Genomic DNA, 24058 nt, shown 5'->3' on the forward strand with positions numbered 1-24058 from the left:
ACTCCGAATGCTTTTGCTACTCAGCTTCTTCATCTGTGACCATAATTCCTCACTTGCATGTCTGTCTTGCTCAGCTCAGATGGCCCTCGTGAATGTGGGAGGACAGTGTTCAGCTTTGGAGAGGTTTGGTGTTGCCCTTAAAAACAAGGTCAGGGAACAAGTTCCCAGGTTCACTGTAAAGACGAACAATGCTGGAAATATGTGGACTAGATATCTAAAATTCTTAGCAAGTGTTGAGAAAAGGATAGTCTCCCACTGTGTGTGAATAGTCTTCAGCTGAAGACAAGCCCAGCCTTAAGGAGAGCTGCCAAATATTCCCTTTGAATCCCCATATGAGATTGAATCCCATGCTTCTGAAACAGGTGTGGCTTGGTTTTTTTCCCCAACAGCAGTGTCCTAGCTGGCATTGTCTGGGATATTAGCACTAATGAAATCATTCATTCTTGATAAGCTCTTCACTTATCTTTATCTTAAATGCTGCTTGTCTTTATTTAGGAACTGATAAAACGTACTTCAGCAGGTTGTATACAGAAGAAATTTCTTGAGTGATTTATACTTTAAGAGGAAGCTTGCTTGTTTGTTTGTAGTTCCCCTGCTGTGATGTGTGTAGGAACATGAGGATGTTCTGAATAACATACATGCACATTTAGATTACTCTCTGGAAGTGTTTGTGAGTCTCGAGTCCATGTTCATCTGAAGGATGAACTTTCCATAAGGAGGGAATTACATGTTTTGTTATCAAGTCTAATGGTGCAAGGCTAATGGTGAAGGAACAGGTATGTTTTGTCTGATAAAAAGCTATTTCACTTTCATATATCCTTCCATCAGAAAAAGTATCTAGCATTCCAGAGCCATTGTCCTTCAAAGGAAAACTTACAATTTTATAGAAGGAAGAACACATGTGAGAATTTGGAGAGGGCAGTCTAAAGCACCATTTCATGTGTGTCTTATAACACATATGGAATCAATTCCAATATCAAAGAGGGCTCATGATGTCATTTGTCACAAAATAGAAGGATTTGAGTATGTGTTGTCCTCTTCTGTTACCTGGTCGAGTTTGGAAATACATATTTCCATCGTCTACTCTATTAATAAATTTTCATGGAGTCATCTTGTGCTATCAGTAGCCCAACCAGTAGGAGGCATTAATTTCACCCCTTTAACTAATGAAAGCATATGCTTGCTTATATTCCTCTTGGAAGTCATAGCGTTATTACCAAAGTTGGCAAATAAGTAAATGAAATGGGTAACTAATACTTTTTTCTTTGGTTTTGTGTTTTGTAGCTGGTGCCACGTATATATTTGGGAAGAGTGGAGGTCTCATCCTGTACACCTGGCCAGCTAATGACAGACCGAGCACAAGGACAGACCGTCTTGCTGTGGGCTTCAGCACAACAGTGAAGGATGGCATTCTTGTTCGGATTGACAGTGCCCCTGGGCTTGGTGATTTTCTGCAGCTGCACATAGTGAGTATAGATAGGCCCATGTCTATGCCAGACCTGGGTTTCTGTTAACTGAATATGCATTTGAAGAAAACTATTACTATAAAATAGTATGTGTCATACCCTACGCTTTCTATATCTTTAGCACTCAGCAAATCAACCTGCCTTAGGTAGTTCTTTAGGGTTTTGTAGAATTACTGAAATGGGATGCACAGGGAGCCAAGTCTTGGTGCCAGAAGAAAGGGTGGATGCGGGTGGACACCAAACCAAGCAAAAAAAAAAAAAAAAAAAAAAAAAAAAGCCTTATAGATTCAATAGCAGTAGGGTTTATTAAAAAATTGTAGAAATATTTTGCAGCAGTACTAATCTACTGTGGCATATGCACAGTCCTGAATACAGCTGAATTTATGGCGGAGAGCATTACTATTCTCAGAAGGCAAAGAATGAACTGGACCGATAGGGTTTGTTGGTTTTTTTCCTCACTGAGAAGGTTAAGTGAGAACTGAACAGATCCTCAAGCTGATATAACTGATGCTTGCTTTAGCAAGATAGTTCAAAAGAATAAGAATTTAATGTTGTTAGCACAACACAACTTTGCAAGAAGAAAATAGACTTTTTTGTGAGAGCAAATATTAAGGTAGGGAAGCTTTAATGAAGGTGGCTTTAGGGAGAATTGAATTGTTTGAGAAAATGAGAACACTAGGACCGGAAACTTTTGGAGTTTGTTATTTTATGTGATGCTTTGGGGGGAGGGGGGGGTTGTTTGCTTTGTTTTCCTTTGTTTACAAAGTAGCCAAGAAGTTTACTAGAGGTAGAAGCTGGTCATGTTACTTCATGCTCAGATTATTTCCAATGTCTTATGCATTAATTCACAGTGGAAGGGGAATGGGCCATTTGCAGGTTTTGAATGAGCTGGCAAGTTGTTGATATTGCACTGGAACTTGAAGATAGAAGTAAACAGGAGGAATGCCAGAGGCCAAAACAAAGACCTAATGTGAATGACTGAGGGTCTTAATCTGCTGATGGAATTTGCCATGTTCAGAATCGTGTTGAAGCACTGGGTATATTGCAGTGTGGTTCTGAAACAAGGGTCAGGGCTAGTACTCACTGCCAACATTTTAAGTGGTTTTATTTTGAATTTTATTGTAAATTTCAGATCCATTTGAATGGGATAGAATATGGCCTTGAGCCATTAGACTGTCACCAATTCTGGTTTCTCTTTTTTTGTGATATATCCAAATATTTAGTTTGTGTTTTGTGCTAGAATGAAAGTGAGATCCAATCCTGACTTTTTTTTTTTTTAAGAAAAACACTTTTTCTTGCTTTCTTAAAAACAAAACAAAAAGAATGCCAGAAGACTTTGTAAAGTGAACAATGCTAAGCCTAATGGGTTGGAATTCTGTAACTCGCATTAAGCAAAAGTGATTGGATATGACTGAGCAAGAGAATGTCTATTCTTCAGACGTTATAATACGATGTGTAAAATGCTATCGATTAACTGGAGAATGGTATGCCTGGCATACGGGGAGAGGTGCAGAGATATGAATTTGTTCAGTCTTAGAAAAAGAAGTCTAACATGGGATCTTGTTGCTCTTGGCTGCCTAATGGGGGATTTTCCAGAGAAAACGGAAGTCAGGTTCTTCTTTGGGGTACTCAGTGGAAGGAAGATGGGCAACAGATACAAGTAGCAAAAAGGAAATTTTAATCCTTCATTAAGATAAGAACTTGCACAATGAGTCTTTTCAGCATCCGTGATGAAGGCACATAGTTTTTCTCTATACCTTGGTCTCGAATATTATCAATATGATGAGTCCAAATGAACTTTTTAATGAGTGATCTTTTTTTAACATTAGAACCAATTTTGCTGTATAGATTGAAACAAATCAAACAAATTGAACCTGAGGTGTAAGCGTTCATATTTAAAAAAAAAAAAAAAAAAAAAATCATTACTTTCTCTTTCCAGTCAGTTTTGGAAAGGAAGGGAATGAAAGTTTTTCTGCTTCCTCCCAATATATTTTGTTCAAACTACTCTGAATGCCATGATGCTAGTTTCAGATTATTTCAGATACCTAAATCAAAGCTATTAACTGTGGCTGATATTAATGCTAAAAGTTCTGTTGACCACTTCCTATGTAGTTTGGCTAATTTTATCCCTGAAGGTATTCACTAGCAGCATATATAGAACTCGTTCAGCTTTAATTTCTCTTGTTCTTTTGTGATCAGGATGGATTAGGAGGATTTGTGAGTCATTCATGAGGAGCAAAGGCATGCTGCTGTGCTCTTCTAGGTATGGTATTACTGTTCACCATATATATCACTGACTCTACCTAAATGTTCAAATAAAGAATGTAGTCTGAGACTCATGCTGTTATATGCGATACAAAAGTTGAAGAGGAACTTTTTTCAAATGTTATTGGCTTCTTGAATGTCTGTAAGACTTTATTACCTCTGGTTTATGGTTCAAAGTCACAGAAGTAAGCTTACATCAGGATTATTTCGGAAAAAGTCGAAATCTGAAATGAAAGGTGCATCTTGAAATGACATTTAAAATGCAAGACCATATAGGACCCCTTAGGTAGCAAAATGTATGCAAGCTTTCCATGAGACCAAGATCTTTCGTAACTGACTGAAAACTACCACATGTGTTGTGCTGTCATGTTCAAAGACTCTCTCCGTCTTCCTTTCTTCAAAAGCTTGTCCTTCCATTAGGCCATTTTCAAGTGTCAAAAGAAACAAGGCAGTGTGGATCAAATTAGAATGGAAATACGGGGAAAAAACAAATTTGTAGATCAGAGCTATGAAAGCAGATTAAACTGATAATAAAATAAAGTTTTAAAAATGCAAATACTTAAATCATAAAGCAAATTGTAGGAGAAAGAGAAAATGGGTATTAAAACAGGGAAGACCAATGTTAATGTAATTTATTTTATGTATATTTAGCAACCTGATTTTTTCAGGAACAACTATAATAATAATAATAAAATAAAAGTAGCAGGGATTTTCCTGGATGAATACTGGGGAGACCTCTTCTTCTGGAGCCTTTCTGGATATTCCAGTCACAGACTTTATTTTGGGTGCTAATTACTGGATTCTGACCTCCTCACACTTCCCTGGATGTTCTGTTGGTGATAACAGATGACAAAAGCCACCTGGTGATCATTGTTTTCTAATGGGCATCACTAAACTAAAATTTAATCCAAAAGTCATAGTATAGGCTATGGTTTATCAGGATCTGATGCTATTTTAAAGATTGTAAAAGTGGCTCGTGCTCTGCTAAGGAGACTTCTTAATAGTTTGCCTGCTTTTTGAATATCATTTATGTTCTGGAATTTTCTTTATAATCTCCTTCTAATTGTAAAATTCAAAGTCAAAAAAAGATACCTTATTGACAAGTTAGGTATTTTCTTGTTTAATTTACGGTTGTTCTGTTTGGATTCATTTTTTCATTATGAGTCTTTCAGACATTGTGGAAATTTATTGACTAAGGTGTCTTTTTTTATATGACAAAAAATTACAGCCTCTGAAACTATTTTCTCTCCTGATTTACAATGAAGTATAAGCTGGCAGCTCTGCAAAAATGGATGGCATACCATCCAGATCAATGTCATATATGGAGCATGAGGTGTTTGTGTGAACAGACTGTAGCATGTGGAAAGAGAATGTTGTTATAGCATCAAATCCCTCCTTATGAGATTCCCCCCCGCCCCCCAACAATTCATGCAAAGCACCAAGTCCCAACCTCTACTAGAAAATTGCCTTCCGCAATGGATGCTTAAAAGACTACATGTATGAGTTGTGGTTGAATGTTTCTGTATGTTCTTCGCTTTACACTACCACACCTATTTTGTGATTTACAACATGCAAAAATCTTCATAGAGATCAAATGGGGGAAGGAAGACGGCTGCAGGTCATGATGGATATCATTCTTGTGATGGAGAGAGAAATCATGCTCCACGTGCACTGCTGGTTTATTCTGCAGTCTTTCATTTTTATGTGTATTGTAAACTGTCATCTCACCTCTGGCTCTTCAGAATAGTGTTGTGAGACTGGTCCAGTTTCTGAATTGCTTGTAAAAAGTAAACTCTAGGCTTGGGCAAAAATGCTAGTGATTTTGGGAAGAGTTTTGCTTAAGTAGTCCCAAGCTAATGGGGATCCATCACTTAGCACCAGGCTGCAACTAAAGGGTACAGGATTTGATGTAGAATATTCTGATTCTTAAGCAGTAAGTATAAGAAAGTCTTCCCTGCGTTAGAGATGGCATTGCTAAATGAGAATGAGTATAAATGGAAGAAAATGTACGTGTACGTTCTGCCAAATTTGTTCAGTTATACTGTGATTGGCCAAAGTCTGTGTTTGGGTTTTATGGTTGTAGAGACAATTCTGGCCTCTCTGTACAAACAGTCTCCTGGAGACTCCCTCCAAAACTGCACTGCCGTGCTGCAGTGCCGTGTCATCTGAGCAGAGAGAGAAGTAGTAGAAGAATTGGAATCAGGAGAAGGTTAACCACAGAGGGTGTATGATGAACTGGAAATCTTAAGGGCTAGACTGAGATAATAAATGGTGTTTGTGTTTTACTTTTCTATAACCAAAACCACCTTGATACAAAATATTTCAGCCTTTCTTAGGCCAAATTTGGAGTGGGCATTAAAAGGGTTACATTTTATACCCAAGAAAGTAGATATAAGAGGGTTTCCTTAAGAGTAGCCTGTTTTGTTTTTGCAGGCAGGTATATCTACAGAGGCTATAAACCATGGAAAAAAATTGGGCGATCTGCTTTGATCTCCTATCTTGTGTTCTGCTTTTTTTAGCTGCCTTTAATGTCTTTATGGATACAGTTTTCTCTTAAAGTGTGTGTTTCACCATGTTAGACCCCCTTTTTTATTCTTGTATAAAATTCTTAGTTTAATTTTTGTGAATACAAATAATTTCATTCCACTATATCTTGATCTTGTTTGCATTGATGTGCATTTAGAATAGTGCTATTATTCTTGCCTTTCCAGGCTTTTAACCAGTACAAAGTAAGTCTTTGAGTTTGATACCGTTCTTGGAGTACCAGCAGTGGTTGAGCATCAGTGTCCCATAAGCAATTATCAGTTCCAAAGTGTTTAATGCCCATCATGTCTCATTTCATTCAAGAAACTGTTAAGAACTGTGTACATTTCTCCTAATTACATTTATACAAATTATGAGCCCCTACAGATTGGTACGGAATATGTATTCAGTGAAAGATGTTTTATACTGAAGCATGCCAGCGGATCACCAAAAGGTGAAGTGGGGCAGAGGCTTCTTTGTTGAAGCAAGAAATTGTTCACTCGCTGGGTATAGGAGACATCATCTTGTGTAACACATTTAGCTGAGGAAGTGAACAACTGATGAATGAGAGTGGCTAGACTGCCTACTGGTGAAGGGAGGGAGTTAGGATGAGCTTTCAAGCAGAAGATGACACTGTCTGGAACCTTAGAAGGTCTAAAAGAACGGACTGTCTAAAGACATTTTCCACCAAAACAAAATCAAGCAACTTACCTGAGGGAGTACTCTGCAGGTCTCCTGTATTTATTAATGTATAAAAACTATCTGAATGTAGCTTTCTGTTAGGGATAAGTTCTCTGGCAGAGACTTCTGAATATATTGTTTTTAATAGGTGCAACCTGAGGATTAACATATGCATGAAGACTTGAAACCATGACTGCTAACCTACCAGGCAAGATGGCAAGTGAGCTGAACGAGGGAGTGGGATAACTGTTCTGATTCAATGTTAGTGTATGAAGATTCAGCAGAGTCTCTCTTTCATTTCTTCATATGTATCTTTTATAAACATTTGTAGCTGTGGTTTGTTGATTCTTGAAGTTACGACTAAATAGTTACAGATGCCTTTAACCTAACTCAAGTTCATATTATTTAAGGTAACTGAGGACGGGGAAGATAGCCCTCATATAAGATGTGACACATATATATACACATACACACTCTGCAGTACCTTAAAAAGTATCTTATGTCCCCAGCAGAACCTCCACTGTGTGCAATGGAGTAGGTTTCCACTTAGCTGCGTGGGCCAGATAGAGGGCTGGCACCACAAGGATTGGGGTGGTAGTACTGTCCCCTAGCAACAACGGGTAACTTTAAGAGACTGTCTAACAAGCATTGAGCTATTGCATTGCAGATGGGTTCTGAGGATCACACAGAGCACATCACAAGTGTTTACCTCCTTTCTATAATTATTTATATTAATAAATGTAAGTTGTAAGTCACGTCTTCCTTTTTGCTTAGGATGGCAGTCATCTTCAGCTGAGACTTGCATCTTAATTGCACTCCATTTCTTTATGTTGATCACAAGAAGATGATTTAAGTGCGTCTGTGTTAATCAACATTGAAGCAGATTAACAGCATGCATACAGTCGGTTACTACTTTTTTTTAGATGGAAAAGTAATTTCTAGTTGATGACTGGTAAATTTTATATTACTTGAATTTGTTTGTAAGAGGACAGAAAATTGCCCAAAATTGTGGCTTCTCTGGACAAGGGGGAAAATAGCTGAAAAGAATAAGATTAATGTGTAATTTAAATACCAAAAGCTAAGAAAGTGAGAAGACGACCAACGTATTGGTAGTATGGATAACAAAGCTATTTCCTTCACAAAAAGCCTATCCAAAGGCATAACAGGCTTTCCACCAAGACATGCAAATCCATTTGCGGTCTCTGTGTAACAAGGTGTGGTGCATGCTGTAGGGATTAATTTCTTGGTACATTGTATGTATTATAATTGGCTTTTTTCATGTCTATAACTACATGCTTAGTACGCATGATTTATTATTGAAGATATTTGAAAGGGGATGGTAAAATTACCCTAAAGGCTAACTTAGGGTTAAAAGACAATCTGCAATAAATTCAGAAGTCAGTGAGTAGGCTGGGGGTGCACAAGAATTTGGAAAGGAACACAGCCAGGACAGCTAACCCGAATTGACTAAAGGGACATTCCATACCATAAAATGTTGTGCTCAGCAATGAAAATGCAGGGAAAGGAAGAGGGGATGCTGATGGTTATGGCCTGTGTCTTTTCAGGTAACCATTACACGTGCTCAGGCCTCCCCTTACCAGGAAGTGGCTCAACATCTGGGTGCCAATGGGAAGTAGTGAGGCTTTGCTTCACTTATTAAACAGTCTTTATCTCAATCCACAAGTTTTCTCACTTTTGCCCTTCTGATTTTCTCCCCTGTCCCACTGCAGGGGGAGTGAATGAATGAGCAGCTGGGTGGGTGCTTAGTTACTGGCCAGGGTCAACCCGTTGCACATAGTCTTTACCTGGAAGATGGCCTCTGTTCCTGACCAAGTACTTTGAAAATACTTAATGTATAAAGAGGCTACTATATGCAGATCATCCACACAAAAAATGGAGCATAAGATAACTGCTTGCTAGTTATGTCAGGTTTATAGAATAAAAAAGCATGGCAAATGTATAAGACTTTCAGCATCATTGTTTTGTCTGTGAGAAGGGGATATCTGAATGAGCCTCAAATTTGAGGTATGCAGGTCAGTGGCTGTTTTGTCAGCTGGTGTAAAATTGCCAAAGATCCTGATTTTTTTTTTTTTTTTTTTTTAATGGAAGTGTTCTATTTAAACACTCAAGGATCCTGTCCCAAAGCACCCTCAGTCTTTTCCTGTCCTTTTCTAAACTCTTTGGGTCTATGAAGTCCCATATGTTTATGCATGCTGCATTTATTGTTCCCTAGAGCGCAGAAGAATTAGTAAAGGAAAACTAATTTGAAGACAGAAAATGGACCTTCAGTTTCAAAACAACTTTAAAACGTGTTATTGCTACTTCTGTTTTTATTGTGAAAAGATGGTTAAAAATGCATTTTTAATATATTTGAACTAGTTCACATTATGCATAGGAATGACTGGTCCATCTATTTTTATCTACTAGCTCTCAGGAAAGAGTCTCTGTGGTAGGAGGTCATGAGTTGAAACTAAACCTTTGAAGGTTAAGGAGCTTTTCACACCAGTGTGTCTGTTTATGGCTGGCACAATTTGGCACTACGCCTCATCAAGTTATCTCAATGACCTTTTGAGCTTCAGTCCGTGCTTTGTTGCCAGTGGCTGTACCAGGTGTATGAATGAACGTACGCAGCTGAATGCAACAGTGCAGGAAATAGTGCACTGATGTCCTGTGGCTAAAGATGATGGATTTTAGATCCCTAGCTCTATTCAGGCAGCATGGGAGCTCAGTGCTTTGATACAGGGATTCATTAACTCCTCACTCGGTGACAGTTTGTGCATAGATCCTAGTGCTTTCGCTGTTGTTATTGAAGGTTGTGAAGCTGATTAGAGATATGGAAGAAAGAGCTGGTAGGACGATGTTAGCATGAATGGTAAAATTGCCAGTTGGACCATGAGTTAGCCTGATTAGAGTCACAAATCTGAAAATAATCTTGGGGCTTTAGCTCTGCAGAACAGCTGAGTTCAGCTGGACAGTGGAGAGTGAAAATTAAGAATTGGAGGAAGAATCAATGGGAAGTTAAATGGGTAATTTTGTGAAACCTGGCTTAAAGATATGGGTAACTAAATACACTACCTTTGCTGATTTTTCCATGAAAAGAGAGAGCTTTGCTGCTTCCTCAAGGAAGAAGACTTCTACTAATAAGATCATGGTTTGGTATAGTGGACAGAATTAACAGCATCTTTTTCAGAATACACATTTGCCCATTTTAGTGTTGTACATGTTGCAAAGTCAGACCCTAGTAATTCAGTGTAAGTGCAGAAATAAAAACCACTCTCCTAATTAGAAGCAAAAATCTTAACAGGCTTGCTCATGTGAGAGATTCATCCCTAAATATATAGCCTCTGTTTAAAATACATTCGGAAGCTTGAAATTTGTTTAATCTGTGAAGGTCTGTCTGAGGATTTGTTGTGGTTCTGTGAATTGCTATTAGGTGTTAAATGATCAAATCTCAGAGTATCTCACAGTATCTATCCAAAGACCCTGTATGGCAATAAATGTTATATTATTGCTTGTTCTTGTACAGTGTATAAACAAATACTGTGTTTGGCTTAATATTTATTTTACTCTCTCCTGTGACTATAATGTTTATGTAGAGTATGTCATCTAGGACTATATTATATATCATAATTTCAGTAAAACGTGAGCTGAATTGCCTTTATTGTTTTGCATTATGTCCACTTAGTATTTCAGTAATTGGGATTTTCACATTTTGTCACACAGTCTTGTCAGTGAGTGAGTAAACCAGGAAATACTGGGACTTTTTGATGCTGAGAAAATTGAGATTTGGCTTAATGGTTTTCTTTCAAGTACTAAATACAAAGGAGTGAAGCAGTGTGGGTTTTTTTTTTTCTCCAGCTGGGTCAAAGAACGAAACCCAGACAATCTCCACTGAAGTTCTTTTCTTGAAATATCCAAGACCTGAAGGAGATAAGTGTGAGGTTTTTAGTGTTCATTCTGAAAGTGGCTAAAATCTTTTATATTTGTAGACTCTAGTAACAATTGGCAATATATTTATTTTTCTCTTTTACAAGAAACATCAAACTTACAAGCTTGTTCAGACCAACCCGTCTTACTTCTGTATGCTTGGATAAATTGCACTGAAAGTTTCTAAATTAAATCTGTTTGTAATTAAAGCCTTTATCACCTTCTTTATGGTCGCATCAAAAACGTAAAATAAAATTCTTGATCTTCATGTTAATGGATAGCAGCAAGGTATGATAATAACTCACTGCACATTCAAATATACTGAGTGCTACTCAGAAGCAATTAAACAAGGGCAATTGTCAGTTTAATTTACCCCTGGCTTGGTATCTGACGTAATCTTCTCATCAAAGGTTAACAACTGTTTGGTATGACATCAGATACAGCGAAATTAATTGTTTCTCTGTTAAGCCTATAGGAAGAACATCTTAAACAGGAACATATTATTGAATCTTACTAGCAAAATATAAACTTGATCTAATCCGAACAAGGTTACGCATTGTTTGCGCTATGACTTTAATTTTAGAAGATTTCAAAACTCAGTGCAGGGAAAAGATAACTTGGTCACTGATATGCAGCTGGTTCTGGGATGAAAATCAACTGTTCTAGAGAACGTAAAAAACTAGTCCTGCACAGTTTTACACGGGAAATGAAAGAAAATGCTGCTTTTTCTGTTCTACCAGGATACTGCAGAGACAATTTTGAGGAGAAATTGCACTGAACTGGAGTTTGGCTAGAAGTCTAATATCCAAGTTCTTGTGAGTTTCTCTGACCATGAGTTTTCAAGCAAGGGGCACTGTTCTTATTCAGAAACATTGCCTTAACAGTTGTTATGATGCCTAAAACGTATGCATGCATTTCACTTTAAAACATCTATACAATTACAATACATCACAATATCTCTTTGAAAGGTACACATGAACATCCTTATAGAATGAGAAAATGGAGGCATTAGAGATTAAATAATGTAACTAGAGCTATTGCCTCAGAATTGGAGCTGGCTCTGAATGTTCATCTTTTCTTAAATCAGAAGGCTTCACAGTGCTTCCTTCTCCATCTTGAGAGGGGTTCAATACCAACAGCTGGGGCGAGGGTAGTGCCCTTGGAAAGCTGCTGTTGCCCACAATGTCTGAGGACTGATTTTACAGCAGCAGGTGGTGTGTGGTGTGTTTGTTGTTTTGTTTTTTCTCTCCATTTAAATGCTGATGGGGCCTGAACTTACTTACTTTGTGTGTTGCTGGGATCACAGGCTGAAGTGGTATTATTTGTGCTAATAAGCCTCTCCCGTTAGTTAACCTTTCAGTACGTAAAGCATGATTGAACTGAAGGCTTTCTGCTGATCTGAAAGGCTTTTATGTTAAATACATGATACAGGCATTTTCCTCTTCCGTCTCCTTATGTAAAACTGGGATGGGGGAGACTGCAAACACACAGTCTGAAACCCAGTTGAAGTAAAGCTTATGTAGTGTGAAAGCTGTCTTAAATATCTTGACATATCTTTTCTTCTGCTACATTTAAATTCCTGGTGCTTTGTTTAAGCACTTTGCAGCCTACAGAAAGAGACTGATTGCCTCATATAACTGGTATAATTTGGGCCAGTGTAAAGCATTGGCCAAGCATGTTTTTGCCTATACCTGATAACCAAGTATACTACTAGCTCTGACTGTCCAAATTTACTTTCAGTGCACACAGTCCCTGTTTTAGCTTATTCTTTATTCTTGTCAATTACTGATGTCAGGAGTGCAGTTTCTGGAAGCTGGGTAATAGAAATCATTAAGCATGGCAAAGAAAAGTATCTTATACTGACTCAGGCTTCCTTTGCTATCTTATCATGTCTTTCTTATTCTATTATTTTTAGACAATCTCATCTGAAAGCCAGTAGCACATACAGGATTTCAGGTTTTGGATTATGTAAAACCCTTTAGTATGATGCTTAAAGAGATGGTGGGATTAACCAGTTCTGTAAGGAACCATGTCATGCTTCTAGTATGCTATTTTACCTAGCAATAGGAATGAGATCCTCTGACTTTGCAGGCATTTTCCACTTGTTTAAGGGGAAAGGATCTAGTCTGTCTTTGGGTGCATTGCTAAAACAATTTTTACAAACATTCTTGTTATCTGCAGGTTATCCTTTCGTAGATGGTATATTGCATCCCAAATATATTTAGAGAGACTAGGCCCTGAATGGGCAGTGATCATTTGGCATAATTCAGGTGGGCAACACGTGCTGCAGCATTGCAGATTGAAGTAAATGTACCTCCACAACAAAACAGAGAGGTTAACACAGCATTCCAGTAGTAGCCACTGGATCTGCTCATACAATGAGCTGGGCAACACGTGGAAAAAAATTTGGGACTTGCTGAAAGGTAATTAAGCTATGCAACTAGGGGGGTGTCAAGGGAGAGGTAGGGGGGTTCCCTTTGCGTGTTTTTTTTCTGGGTGGTGGTGTACAAGTGTACTGAAGAGTTGGGGCAGGAAGGGTCATTTCAAGAAGGATGTCTGATCACGTTGAGTGTGTAAGCTTGGACTCCACAGCATCCAACATCCTGAGGTGCGTGGGACTGTCAGCACCTTTCTGCAGATAACAGTTTTACAAAACTACTGCCTTCAGTCACCACTAAGATTTGATTATGCACCCTTACAGTTTCAGGAGGGTTTTACAAAAGGAATTTTAGTTCCTTGTTCTGTTACATGGAAAGGATTTTCCTGTGATGTGTTAAAGTCTAACTGTACTGATTCTGTCTGGTCGTGAGAGTGGATAATTCTCTTCTTGTATTTGTTACTTCAAAGAACTTTTATGTCCTTACTCGTGCAGGTCTTCTCTGTTTCTTTTAATGCAGAAATGTGGTTCTTACTGTTGTGGTATTTTCAAGCCCTTGCACTCTATTCTTGTCTTCTCTGCTCTGTGTTTCTGTGGAGAAGGGAAGGAGGATGTGGTTTCTCATTTATATTTCTTTAAATCTTAACCTGTGGGGAGCCAAATTAAATATAGTTCTCCTACAATGGTTACTGTAAACTACCTTGATTTTTTTAAAATGAGGTAAACTCCATTTTGATTAGAATCTGAAGGAAAAAGGCATATAGTTCAGACTATCTTACATGTTAGAAAACTGTTTTGCTTGAAACTGATTTAAAAATCCTTATCAGTTTGTGTTCTGATCAGAATTTGTTTCCTGTGTAACAAACGTGCTGGCTTTCTGATGGAGGAAAAATCATTGCTTAGTTTTGGAGCTTCACAAATGGATGAGGTTTTCAGAGTTGCTGGCTGTGCATCTTAATTTAGGAGCACAGGACAGGGAGAGGACTATCTGGGTCATCAAGTCCAGTCCCCTACCTTTATAGGCAATTGCACCATCACTGCTTCTTTCCTGGCTGTATCAGATCTACCTCATCCCTTCTGGTTTTCTGCTTCTGCTGTTTCTCTTGAAATGCTGTTCTAAAGTCAAATTTTTCCTACAATTTTAAACTTTAACTTATTTTCCAATCTATATGTATTCATGTATGTCAGTTTAACTTCCATTTGCTTTGTGCCAATATTGTCCTTCAGCTCCTTTCTGGTTTTGATGTTTATCTGTCAGCTGCATTTACAGAAGGGAGTTGTATTGCCTGTTCTTTGTGTCAGCACCTCCCCCTCAATCCCTCCAGGCTCTTCTGGTCTACCTGAGTAGCACAATGGGACATCATGAAGATATCCCAGGGCTAATGCAAATTCAAACATACAAGTCCAGAAGTTGCAGCCGCAGGAAGATTTCACTGCTTCTGCGCCTGAATGCTCAGCTATGCTCAGGAGGATTTATTCACTCAGCTGCAGCACCAGATAAGCGTTGCTACACTGTTGTAGAACCAAGTTGGGACTTTGCAAGCTGTGTTGGGTATCTTTGTACCTTACGTTTGGTTCTGAGCTTGGTTTGCTGTGTAGACCCAGCTCAGTGCATCTGCACACAGATGTCATCCAATCACATTTGTTTCAAAATCCTTTTACAGCAGTAGAGTGTGATCAGTTTAAAGGACACGTTCTCAACCAAAAGCTTTAAGTTCCCATCTAATGTATTGTTCTTCATCATAACTTCAACACTTTGTGCATGTAATTCTTTTCTCTGAGCACTCATATTTTTCCAGCTTTCAGTGGCAGCTGGTATTAAATAACGTTGGGTTAGAAGGGAGAGGGGCTGTCCTCTGGCTTCCTATTGTCAGTCTAGGAAATAAGCATTTTGACACATTCGATGACATGTTGGCTCAGTTTATAAAACCTGTATCAGAGAGGACATCATGTGATATGTAGTCTGGAGCCTTGCAGTGATTCCCAAGATGGTTATTAATGGGCTTCTGAACTTGTGACCAGAGCATGGTAAATCTGGCCTTTGAGGTAATTGAAAAGACATCACTTGTAATGTGAGCAGCTGCACTGAAGGATGATTGCTGCTCTTTGGGGACAGAGGGTAATCCCTTGTTGCACACAATTTTGAAGCGTTGCACCCAATATTGATCTACTTCAGCCATGTCTTAACATCCCTTGATCAGCTGCACAATGCGTTTCCTGCTTGCACTACTCCTATCCCCCTTCTCTCACAAGAGCTATTTGTTAGCAGACTCATTTCATTTCTTTAATGAAAAACTTAGGTTACAAAACTAGCTGTGAAAAGAAGTAATGTTTAGGAAAATGAGAGCTTTATAGAGGCACAGAGAAGGAGTATTTTGCCTTTTAAAATGTAGAAATAGGCAAAAAGGAGGAATGTGAGGTCTTTTGCCTACTTCATTTACATATTGCATAGTGCTTTCAGTATTCTCTGCATAACTCCTGGTCTTAATAGGATACACATCCTTGTGACCAAAGTGATGATAACCCAGTAGACTTCTTGATACTGCTACAGTGAGATATACGTGGTGCCTGATTTTCGTTGCTTTCTTCTTTGAATAAAACATGGTCTTGAGCAAAAATGGCAAATTCTAGTTTTTAAATGACTTTTAAATATATCATGTTGTTACTGTTGAGGCAAATTTTGATTTCCACAGAGGTATTATGAGTGCACAATCCCTCCATTAGCATTCATGGAGTTGTGCTAGAATTTGGTTCATCATGCGTGTTCCCCAGTGCTCACTGAAAGAAGTTCCTGATTTGGAGCTACCCATGAAGGTGGTGCTCAGTACTGATGATAGTCACTGGATAGTTGCTGGTTCCTTGGATGCCAAAGGAAAAAATTAATTTAGCTTCATACAGAAGCTTCTTGCCTTTCACATTTGTACTCCTGTGTCAAAAGCCACCCTTTTCCTGGGAGGATGAGTTGTATTGCTCCTTTCCCAGAACTGTTGGTACAGTAAGTGATTTGGGGATTAGGAGGTCACTTGTATCACCCGGGCAAGGCCAGGTCCAAAGAATGCATTTGAGCTAGTCAAAGAGCTCAAAGCTTTAGCTGCTGAGCTTTGTTCAGTGCTTTTTAAGAAGTCATTTTTAATATTGATGTGGTTTTTGGACTGTAGTGCAACTAGAACAAATTCTTTGTGCCGCCTGCCTGTTGGAACGAACGGGTGATAAGTTCCTGAAACCAGGCAAATATGGGGCAGGATGAGTTCATTTGCAGGGCTGTGCTCTCTGGTGGGATTGTTGCTTTCTGTCTTTATCGAGTGTGATGCCTAGTGGCATTGCCTGTCTTCACTGGAAGTATATTTTTGCCAAATGGAAGAGTGAAAGGGAGAATAGTTGTTCCTGTCACTAGCTTAAAATGAGAACAAAAAAATTAGTCCCTGCATAATTTGGGACTTTTGGCTTATATTGCCTGGACTAAAGAGCCTGTGGTCCATTTTGCTGTCAAACTGCACTGTCTTGGGTGTATAAATTAGATCCAGAGATGACAGGAAGCATTACGAACTCTAGCATAAGCGGGCAAATCGCTGCAAAAATAATCTGCTGCAAATGTGGTGTATCCACAGATGTGAATGCAGCTTGTTTAAATGCCACTGGGAGAAGCAAGAGAGGGGGCTATGCAGCCATCTGATTGTATCATATCATATATGTAAAACCATGTTTTGGGTGTACATGGCAAGGTGGTAGTTGCAGGGTGGCCTCTGGGACAAGACCAGGGGCTGCCCCGTGCCAGACTCAGCTGGCTCCAAAACCACTGCAGGACACAGCTGAGCACATCAGCCAAGCTGGTGGCACCTCTGTGAAAGCATATTCAAGAAAGGGCAGAAGCTGCCAAGAAGAGGAGGTGGGGGGAAAATGATGATAAACAGCATAGGTAACATCAAGGTGAGAGGAGAAGGAGGAGGTGCTTCATGGCAGAGCAGATATCCACTGCAGTGCATGGAAGACCCCATGCTGGAGGAGGAGGATATTCCCAAAGTAACTGGCCTATGGGGAGCCCACACTGGAGCAGAGGAAAAGTGTAAGAAGGAAGGAGCAGCAGAGAGAAACCACTGTGTACTGGCGTAACCCCCTCCTCCACCCCTGGCACATTTGTTGCCTCACTGAGGGGACTGAGTGTAACTTGTGGTGATAGCAAGGGAGGAGGAGAGGAGTCTGCAGTGGAGGAGTGAAGTTGACCTTGGGAAAGGGGGAGGAGAGTTGCTTTCCCTATGTTTTAGTATTTGTCTTTTTGTTTCCTGCTAACCAAATCAGTAAATAAATAAGAATATATTAACTGGTAATACATTAACTTCCCCAAGCTGAGTCTGTTTTGCCCGCAACAATAATTGGTAAGTGATCTCCCTGTCTTTATCTTGACCCACAAGCCGTCTCACTCCTGTTCTCAGCAGAAGGGAGGACAAACTAGGAAGGAGAGTGAGCAAGCGGCTGGATGGGAGTTTGGCTGCCAGCCAGGTCCAAACCACCACCAAGCATTAGCAGTATAGTTTTGTGCAAATGGGAGGGTAGAACTCCTTTAATTCTTTCGTTGGTAAACCTCAGCCTGCCCCGTATGATGTGGCTAAATTTGACACTGAAGATTGCTTTGAATCTAAAAGTGCTTTTTTTTTTTTTTTTAAAACGAGGATGGAAATAGGTCAAGATAGCTAAAGGTGTCTGCCTTAAAGACAGTACATTTAGTCTTCAAAGGTTCATCACTGCGTCTCATGCTGGCTGGGTTTGTGGTGCTGCTTATGATCTGTGTGTCCTGCCTCCCTTCCCATGTCAGAGCTGTTTGTTAATAGAGTACGGATGGCGTGCTTGGAAATGTGCAGTTATAAGGATGAACAGCAAACTGACTCTTAGATTTTAGGCAAATTTAAATGAGGCCATGGAACATAAATATACTCATTTAGTGGTTTAAAAGAATCTAGAGACCCTCAAAGGACCTGGAATTAATTTTCAAAGTATGGAAGGAATGCTGTTTGAAGGTAAAAGGGTGATTTATTGTACTAATATAAACAGCTCTGTTGTCTGATTTTTCTGAAAGTGCTTTGATTATTCTTGATAGAAACAGACTATTCTTTGGAGAATTTTCCCTGAGATCAATATTAGGTCTGAAGGTTTGTAATGATAATGTCTCACTAACAACCCTGGTAGTTTTTGTTGTTACATTTCTCTGTTACTTATGTCCTTTATGTCTGACTGACAGAATTACCTAAGCATGGATAAGACCAGCATGAAGAAGCATACCATATCATTTTAGTCCATGCTTCTGAACGCAGTGTAATCTTTCTAGAACTGTGTGTGCAAACATATTGTTAGTTTCTGCCCCCACGTTTGGAGTGCTGGGGGATTCCTTCAAACCTTGGGAGCTCACTGACATGACACATATAGCATCATTGAAGGATGCCAAACTAAGGAAAAGTATGAGTTAGTATAGCTGAAGGGAGTATAGTCATCAAATATGGGAGTGAGGGGACGGTATGGTCCCTTTGGAATGAGGATGAAATGGGCATTTCTCAAACTGCCAAGGAAGTGCAAGTTAATATCTAAAATGGTCCAGGCCTTGCTGAAACTTTATGTGAAGCAGAATTAAGGTGTAAAACAGTCCCAAAGGTCAGCAGAAAAGCATCTGCAAGCAATAACTTATTCAAAGTGGAACGTAGGATAAAAAGGAATATGAGATTAATATGATGGTTGGATATCTTCTGTAAAATTTCTCTAAGCCTTTGCCTTGGACAATGGTCTACAGGCTACACTGAACAATCAAGTAGTGGAATTACCTCAGGGAAAGTTGTCTCCTGAGGATAAAAGCTGAAGATTAGAACATGCAGAGTATTATTAAAGATAAAGTTTGTTCTCTAGATTTCTGATGCAAAAAGGAATAGAAATTTTTCTGAAGTAGAAAGATAAATAGTGCCCATACAATAGGGTTTTTTGATTAGGTGTAGGCTTAGATTATTTTTAAATGACCTCGGGGGGGGGGGGGGGGGAGGAATATGATGTCATTTTGCCAATTCATGACAATATCATATACCAGTTTATTGGAAAATGGCTACTACAGTATCTGATGTTATATAACAAACTTATAATCATCCAAGTTACATGTTAAAAATGTAACTATAATGGTGCAAACAATAACCCAAATAAGATTAAAAGCATCTTGAAGTTTTAAAAAATGGCAGCTGAAAGATATTGTGCTTCTAGCAGTAATGAGGAATGCTGGAGTAGGAAAAGACCAAGATAATCATCATTTCCTCTCAAGACAGATTCTGTGTTGCATTTCCCAAGCCTTTTTCCCTTACTCTACAGTTAACAAGTGATGAGAATTTTACCACTTGGTATAAGTGATGATTTCACAACTGAATAGGCTTTCATCTTTAATGTGGTAATAAAATCTTAATATAAATTGTTGAAAAGGCATGCTTCTATTAATACTTCTTAATTAAACATTTTTCTTCAATGATGGATTTATTTTGCAAGGGAAATAAATTTCACATATGTGAGGACAATTAATAGGAGCTCTGCTTTCCTTTTCTGAGGATAATTTTCCCTGCTGTTATTCTGACATCTTTCAAAGTTGTCCATGATTATTCAAAAATACCTGTCTGTGCCAAATACCTGGCAGGTCCTTTACTGTCTTAGGATGCATACATTGCTTTGACTGATATATTTACATTAAAATTTGTTAGGTGTTGCTGTAACTTTTCTTTATAAACAATGCAAACCCTACATAAAAACCTTCTGCGCCCCATGGTTCAGTGCTTCATTACCAGCAGCGCTCAGTGACTCAGATGCAAGACCAGAGCCCGCTGCAATGCAGTGGTCAGGAAGGTTTTGGAGGTGGGAAGTAGTTTCATCTTCCATCACCTTGAATTTTTTCCGTAGAAGTCTCCTGTCTAAAAATGTATTTGATGTTTTCCTACTTTGCTTGTGGGGTCTAATCATACAACCAGAGTAATACAGTTGCTAAGAGATGTCATCGGCCCTAAAAACCTGTTACTGGCTTTTAAACACTTCTGGATATGGGAAAAGAGAATAGTGGACCAACTGATTAATAATTGATAGCCTTCATTAATGCCTTCAGCCTTTGTAATTAACCTTCCATTTCATCTGAAACATGTCTACATTTTCAGGTCAAGCACTCAGGGTGGGATGTGCTGAACTGTCAAAATGAAATACGAAGTCATGTGCTGGGAACTCCAGAACAGGTTACACACAGTACTGGGAGACAGAGAAAAGCTCTGTTTAAAATCCACTGTTGTGTGCCAGCTTCATTACATACACTTGCATTATATCAGCTTTTTGGTTCAGTCCACCTGTAATGCCACAGCAGTTGTGTAAATGATAGAAAGGAGGATATTTACTCATCCTGGAATCCTTTATGGAAGAGCCTTGTATGCGACATGAGAGGGGCTGGGGTGCTTATATTGTGCACAAACCTTTCACTGAAACCCCCGTGTCCAGCCTGAGGCAGAGTATTGCACAGAGATACGTTCTTCCTCACTGGTACTTTTTGCTCTTCGGCTGAGGACAGTATACCTCAGAACATATATGATTAGCTTGCATGCCAGTTTCAGACTGATATTGAAGAGATAAGACCCCTGTTCCAACCCAGTACACACACAGAGGAAAAGGCAGAGGAGCACAATGTCTACTGCCAACTTGGGTTGTTGCTCACTAGGTGCCATTGAAATCGAGGACAAAAGAACTAGTAATTGCTGTGCCACCTGTCATTTAGTCTTACTGGACTGTTTCTGTATTTGTTTTATTGGTATAAATATTGTATTTATTGGTATAAATAAAGCTCTGCTATGTTTAAAGATAAAAACCCATGGAATGGAGATGAGAAAAACCTACTTCAACAACAATCATCACTGTAGCAATAATAGGGAAATATAAGGAAACATACATGGGAAAATACTATCAACAAATTGAAACAAATTCACCCCAGAAAAGTGATGTGAATTTACAGTAATTATCACTCTCAACTTCAATCTGAGCTGAGTGTGACCAAAGCAGACTGACTCAAGTATAGTTTAAGGGGAAATAGTTGATGTTTCAGTAGCCTAAATGAAGAGCTGATTCAGGCTCCATTCAGAAAGAAAGGCTGGTTGGAACTATTGACATTTCTGCTTCTCTTTGCAATTATAAGAAACATTATTGTCACCTCTTGAAAGATGATTAAAATAATTGCCGTCTTTTTGTTCTCCTCCTTCGACAGCGATCGCTGGGTGCCTGCTTCCTTATGTGTTTTGATGTGTTATGCTTTGAATCTGTTTTGCCAGGGAAGAAGCTAGGCTCAGCATGATTGGGCCATTTCCCTGTCACAGTGGTTTCCTTTTGAATCTTGTTACTCTCCACGGGTTGTAGTGAGGCCAATCATATTCGGTCAAATAGCTGAGCAGATAAAAAGTGTACTAGAACAAAGTACCTGCTGTCCATGCAGATTGGAGTGAAAATGTGGAAGGACGGTCTTGGGTAAAGGGGTGCCTTTGCTGGTTTTAACAAAACTTTGCCGAGTTAGGACTTGTGCTCACCTGAATTTGTCCTGCAAAGAGAAAATTAAGTGGCCTTGTGACATGTGAGTTGCCACTCATCAACATTAATATTGTGCGTGATGACTCTGTGATGGTCATGTCAAAACTTAGCATACCTCTATGCTGATTTGCTGTCACAGGTAAGTATCTCTGTATATTCATGCAACAGCATGGCACTGTTCAGCACAATACCACTGAACTGATGCAGGGTGACTTGGCAGTATCATGCAAGTTGATGTAACATCGTAATGCAAAACTATCCCAAACTGATGCAGTGCAATGACCCAGCGTAGTGATTATTGATTCAACATTAGGGTTCACTCTCATATCTACTGTGCCATTGCCATCGTTATTGACCAGGAGCATGATGCAAGGTCACTCTTTGAGACATCACAGAGCACTGTTGAGAATGAGTCTCTTTGCATATTGATGCAATGCTACTATCTGTTGTTACAGTCTAGCTAATCTCTATGGAGATTATCAGATGTTTGGGGCAAAGTTTGTTCTTGCTTGTAAATTATTAATACAACATTATATATTGAGTAATGCTTTAGTATTATTATGTACTGATGTTCACAAGGATATAAGCTCATCATTACTCTAGTGAGCCAAGCCCTCATCTGTTGACAGTGTATCTCCATCTCTACTGTCACCACCAATGCACACAGATATATTGGAAGATCATTATTAGGGATCAGAAATTTAAAGTCAAGAGTTTCCATGGACTTGGGGACAAATTTGTTATCCTTATTCTGAATTGTTTTTGAGAAACTGTTTTGAGAATTGTTTTAATACAGGATGGTATTTCATATTTTCAAGCATAGCTCCTGTTGTTTTAAGTTGCAGCTCAGTAGTTCTGCAAATCGTATCCTGGGGCCTATAGTTGGCAAGTAAAAATGAAGAGTAAAACAGTTATGTTCACCTATTTTGAGTATCTGACCATGCAAATACTCTTCTAACAGTTTTGTGTGTGTAGTACTTCCTTGGCTTTGAGCAAAACAAGCAAACAAACAAAAAAGCTGAGATTCTACTATGGGACATCTCCAGGTCATAACAGGACTGGAATTTTAGCTGTAACTGCACTTACTTTTGCTACTTGAGCTAACACAGAAACTGATGGGAATAGTGTTATTTTTGTTGTAGCTGTGACGTCCTAAAGATCAAAGCAGGATTTGTATGGTGATAATAACTTTTACTAGACCACCTAGCAGACAAATGCTAACAAGCTTTTGGGGAAATGGGGTTTTCTTCTTGAAAGCTGTAGTTAACTAACATTTTTCTCCCTTGGGATGTGAAGAAGGGGCTTATATGTCCCTAAAACTTCATTTTTTTTCTAGCTGTATCAGTTTGGTCTAATAAAAGATGTCACCTCACTCCATAAACCTTCCCAAGGTTGTTAATGTTATTCTCTGTGTTGAGCAATCACTTAAGTGAGTTGAGAGAATTTATTGGATCAGTCACTCACAAATATTTGATTAAAGTATAGAAATGTTGTGGTTCAGGAAGTCTTGGGGGCTCTTCCTGGCTCCAAAGAGGAACAGTATTGAAGGAGCAGAGATTCTTTTGGGGCTAAAATTTAATGAAGCAAACGACTTAAGGCAGACACATAGTATTGGAAACTTCAGCCTAAACATTTTTAATTTTGTAATTGTAATAGCTTGAAATAAGTTATTTTAATGGGGGATGTCAAGCATCTTTATTGGAAAGAATTCCCTTCTGTAATAGTCTTTAATGTAGTAAAAGGATCCATTGTTTTTATTCAATGTATCCCCCAATTCAGGCTTTGAATCTCATTAACGTAGTCCTCTTTCAGGGGTTGCCTGATAGTATTGTTTTACATCATATTTTGACCTTGTAGAAGCATTTGTCATATGTCAAACACTGGATTATGCCATTAAATAAATCAGGCAAGCTGAACAGCATGATGACAAAAAGGCAGGGGGATATTTCTTCACATTGCTAATTAGCAGTGTTACAAAAGGAGGCAGAGAGGTGGCAAGAAGTAGTTAAATGAGGCTTCTGGAGCGATATATTTACAGAAGGCCTGAGGTTAGTTGAATATTTTTGAACCTAAACTGCTAGGTTATTCCTTGAGGTTGTATAGCTATTCTTTTCAATAACAATAATTTCAGTATCTGGCAATTGGTTGGGTTTTTCCCTCTCCTCTTACAGTTTTAATTTACTCTGTTGGATTTTTATATTTCATTCACTTAATTTGTTGGCTCTTACTTTATGCAGGTTTGTGCCCCTTGCTC

General features: G+C 38.8%; 1 protein-coding gene across 24 annotated transcripts in view; it reads left to right on the top strand.

The window, feature by feature from the left end:
• NRXN3 (neurexin 3) overlaps positions 1-24058 on the top strand; it is a 1062297-nt gene that overhangs the window by 796222 nt on the left and 242017 nt on the right. For all 24 annotated transcript variants that reach the window (XR_012995937.1, XR_012995938.1, XR_012995939.1 and 21 more), the window contains one exon: positions 1285-1466. Coding sequence is in view for 21 of the 24 variants with exons in the window: in XM_076345216.1 (XP_076201331.1) it covers positions 1285-1466 (182 nt within the window). In the remaining 3 variants the exon portion in view is untranslated. The remainder of the gene's footprint in view (positions 1-1284; positions 1467-24058) is intronic.

This window comes from Aptenodytes patagonicus, chromosome 7 (genome assembly GCF_965638725.1).
Source record: "Aptenodytes patagonicus chromosome 7, bAptPat1.pri.cur, whole genome shotgun sequence".
Classification (NCBI taxonomy): Eukaryota; Metazoa; Chordata; class Aves; order Sphenisciformes; family Spheniscidae; genus Aptenodytes; species Aptenodytes patagonicus.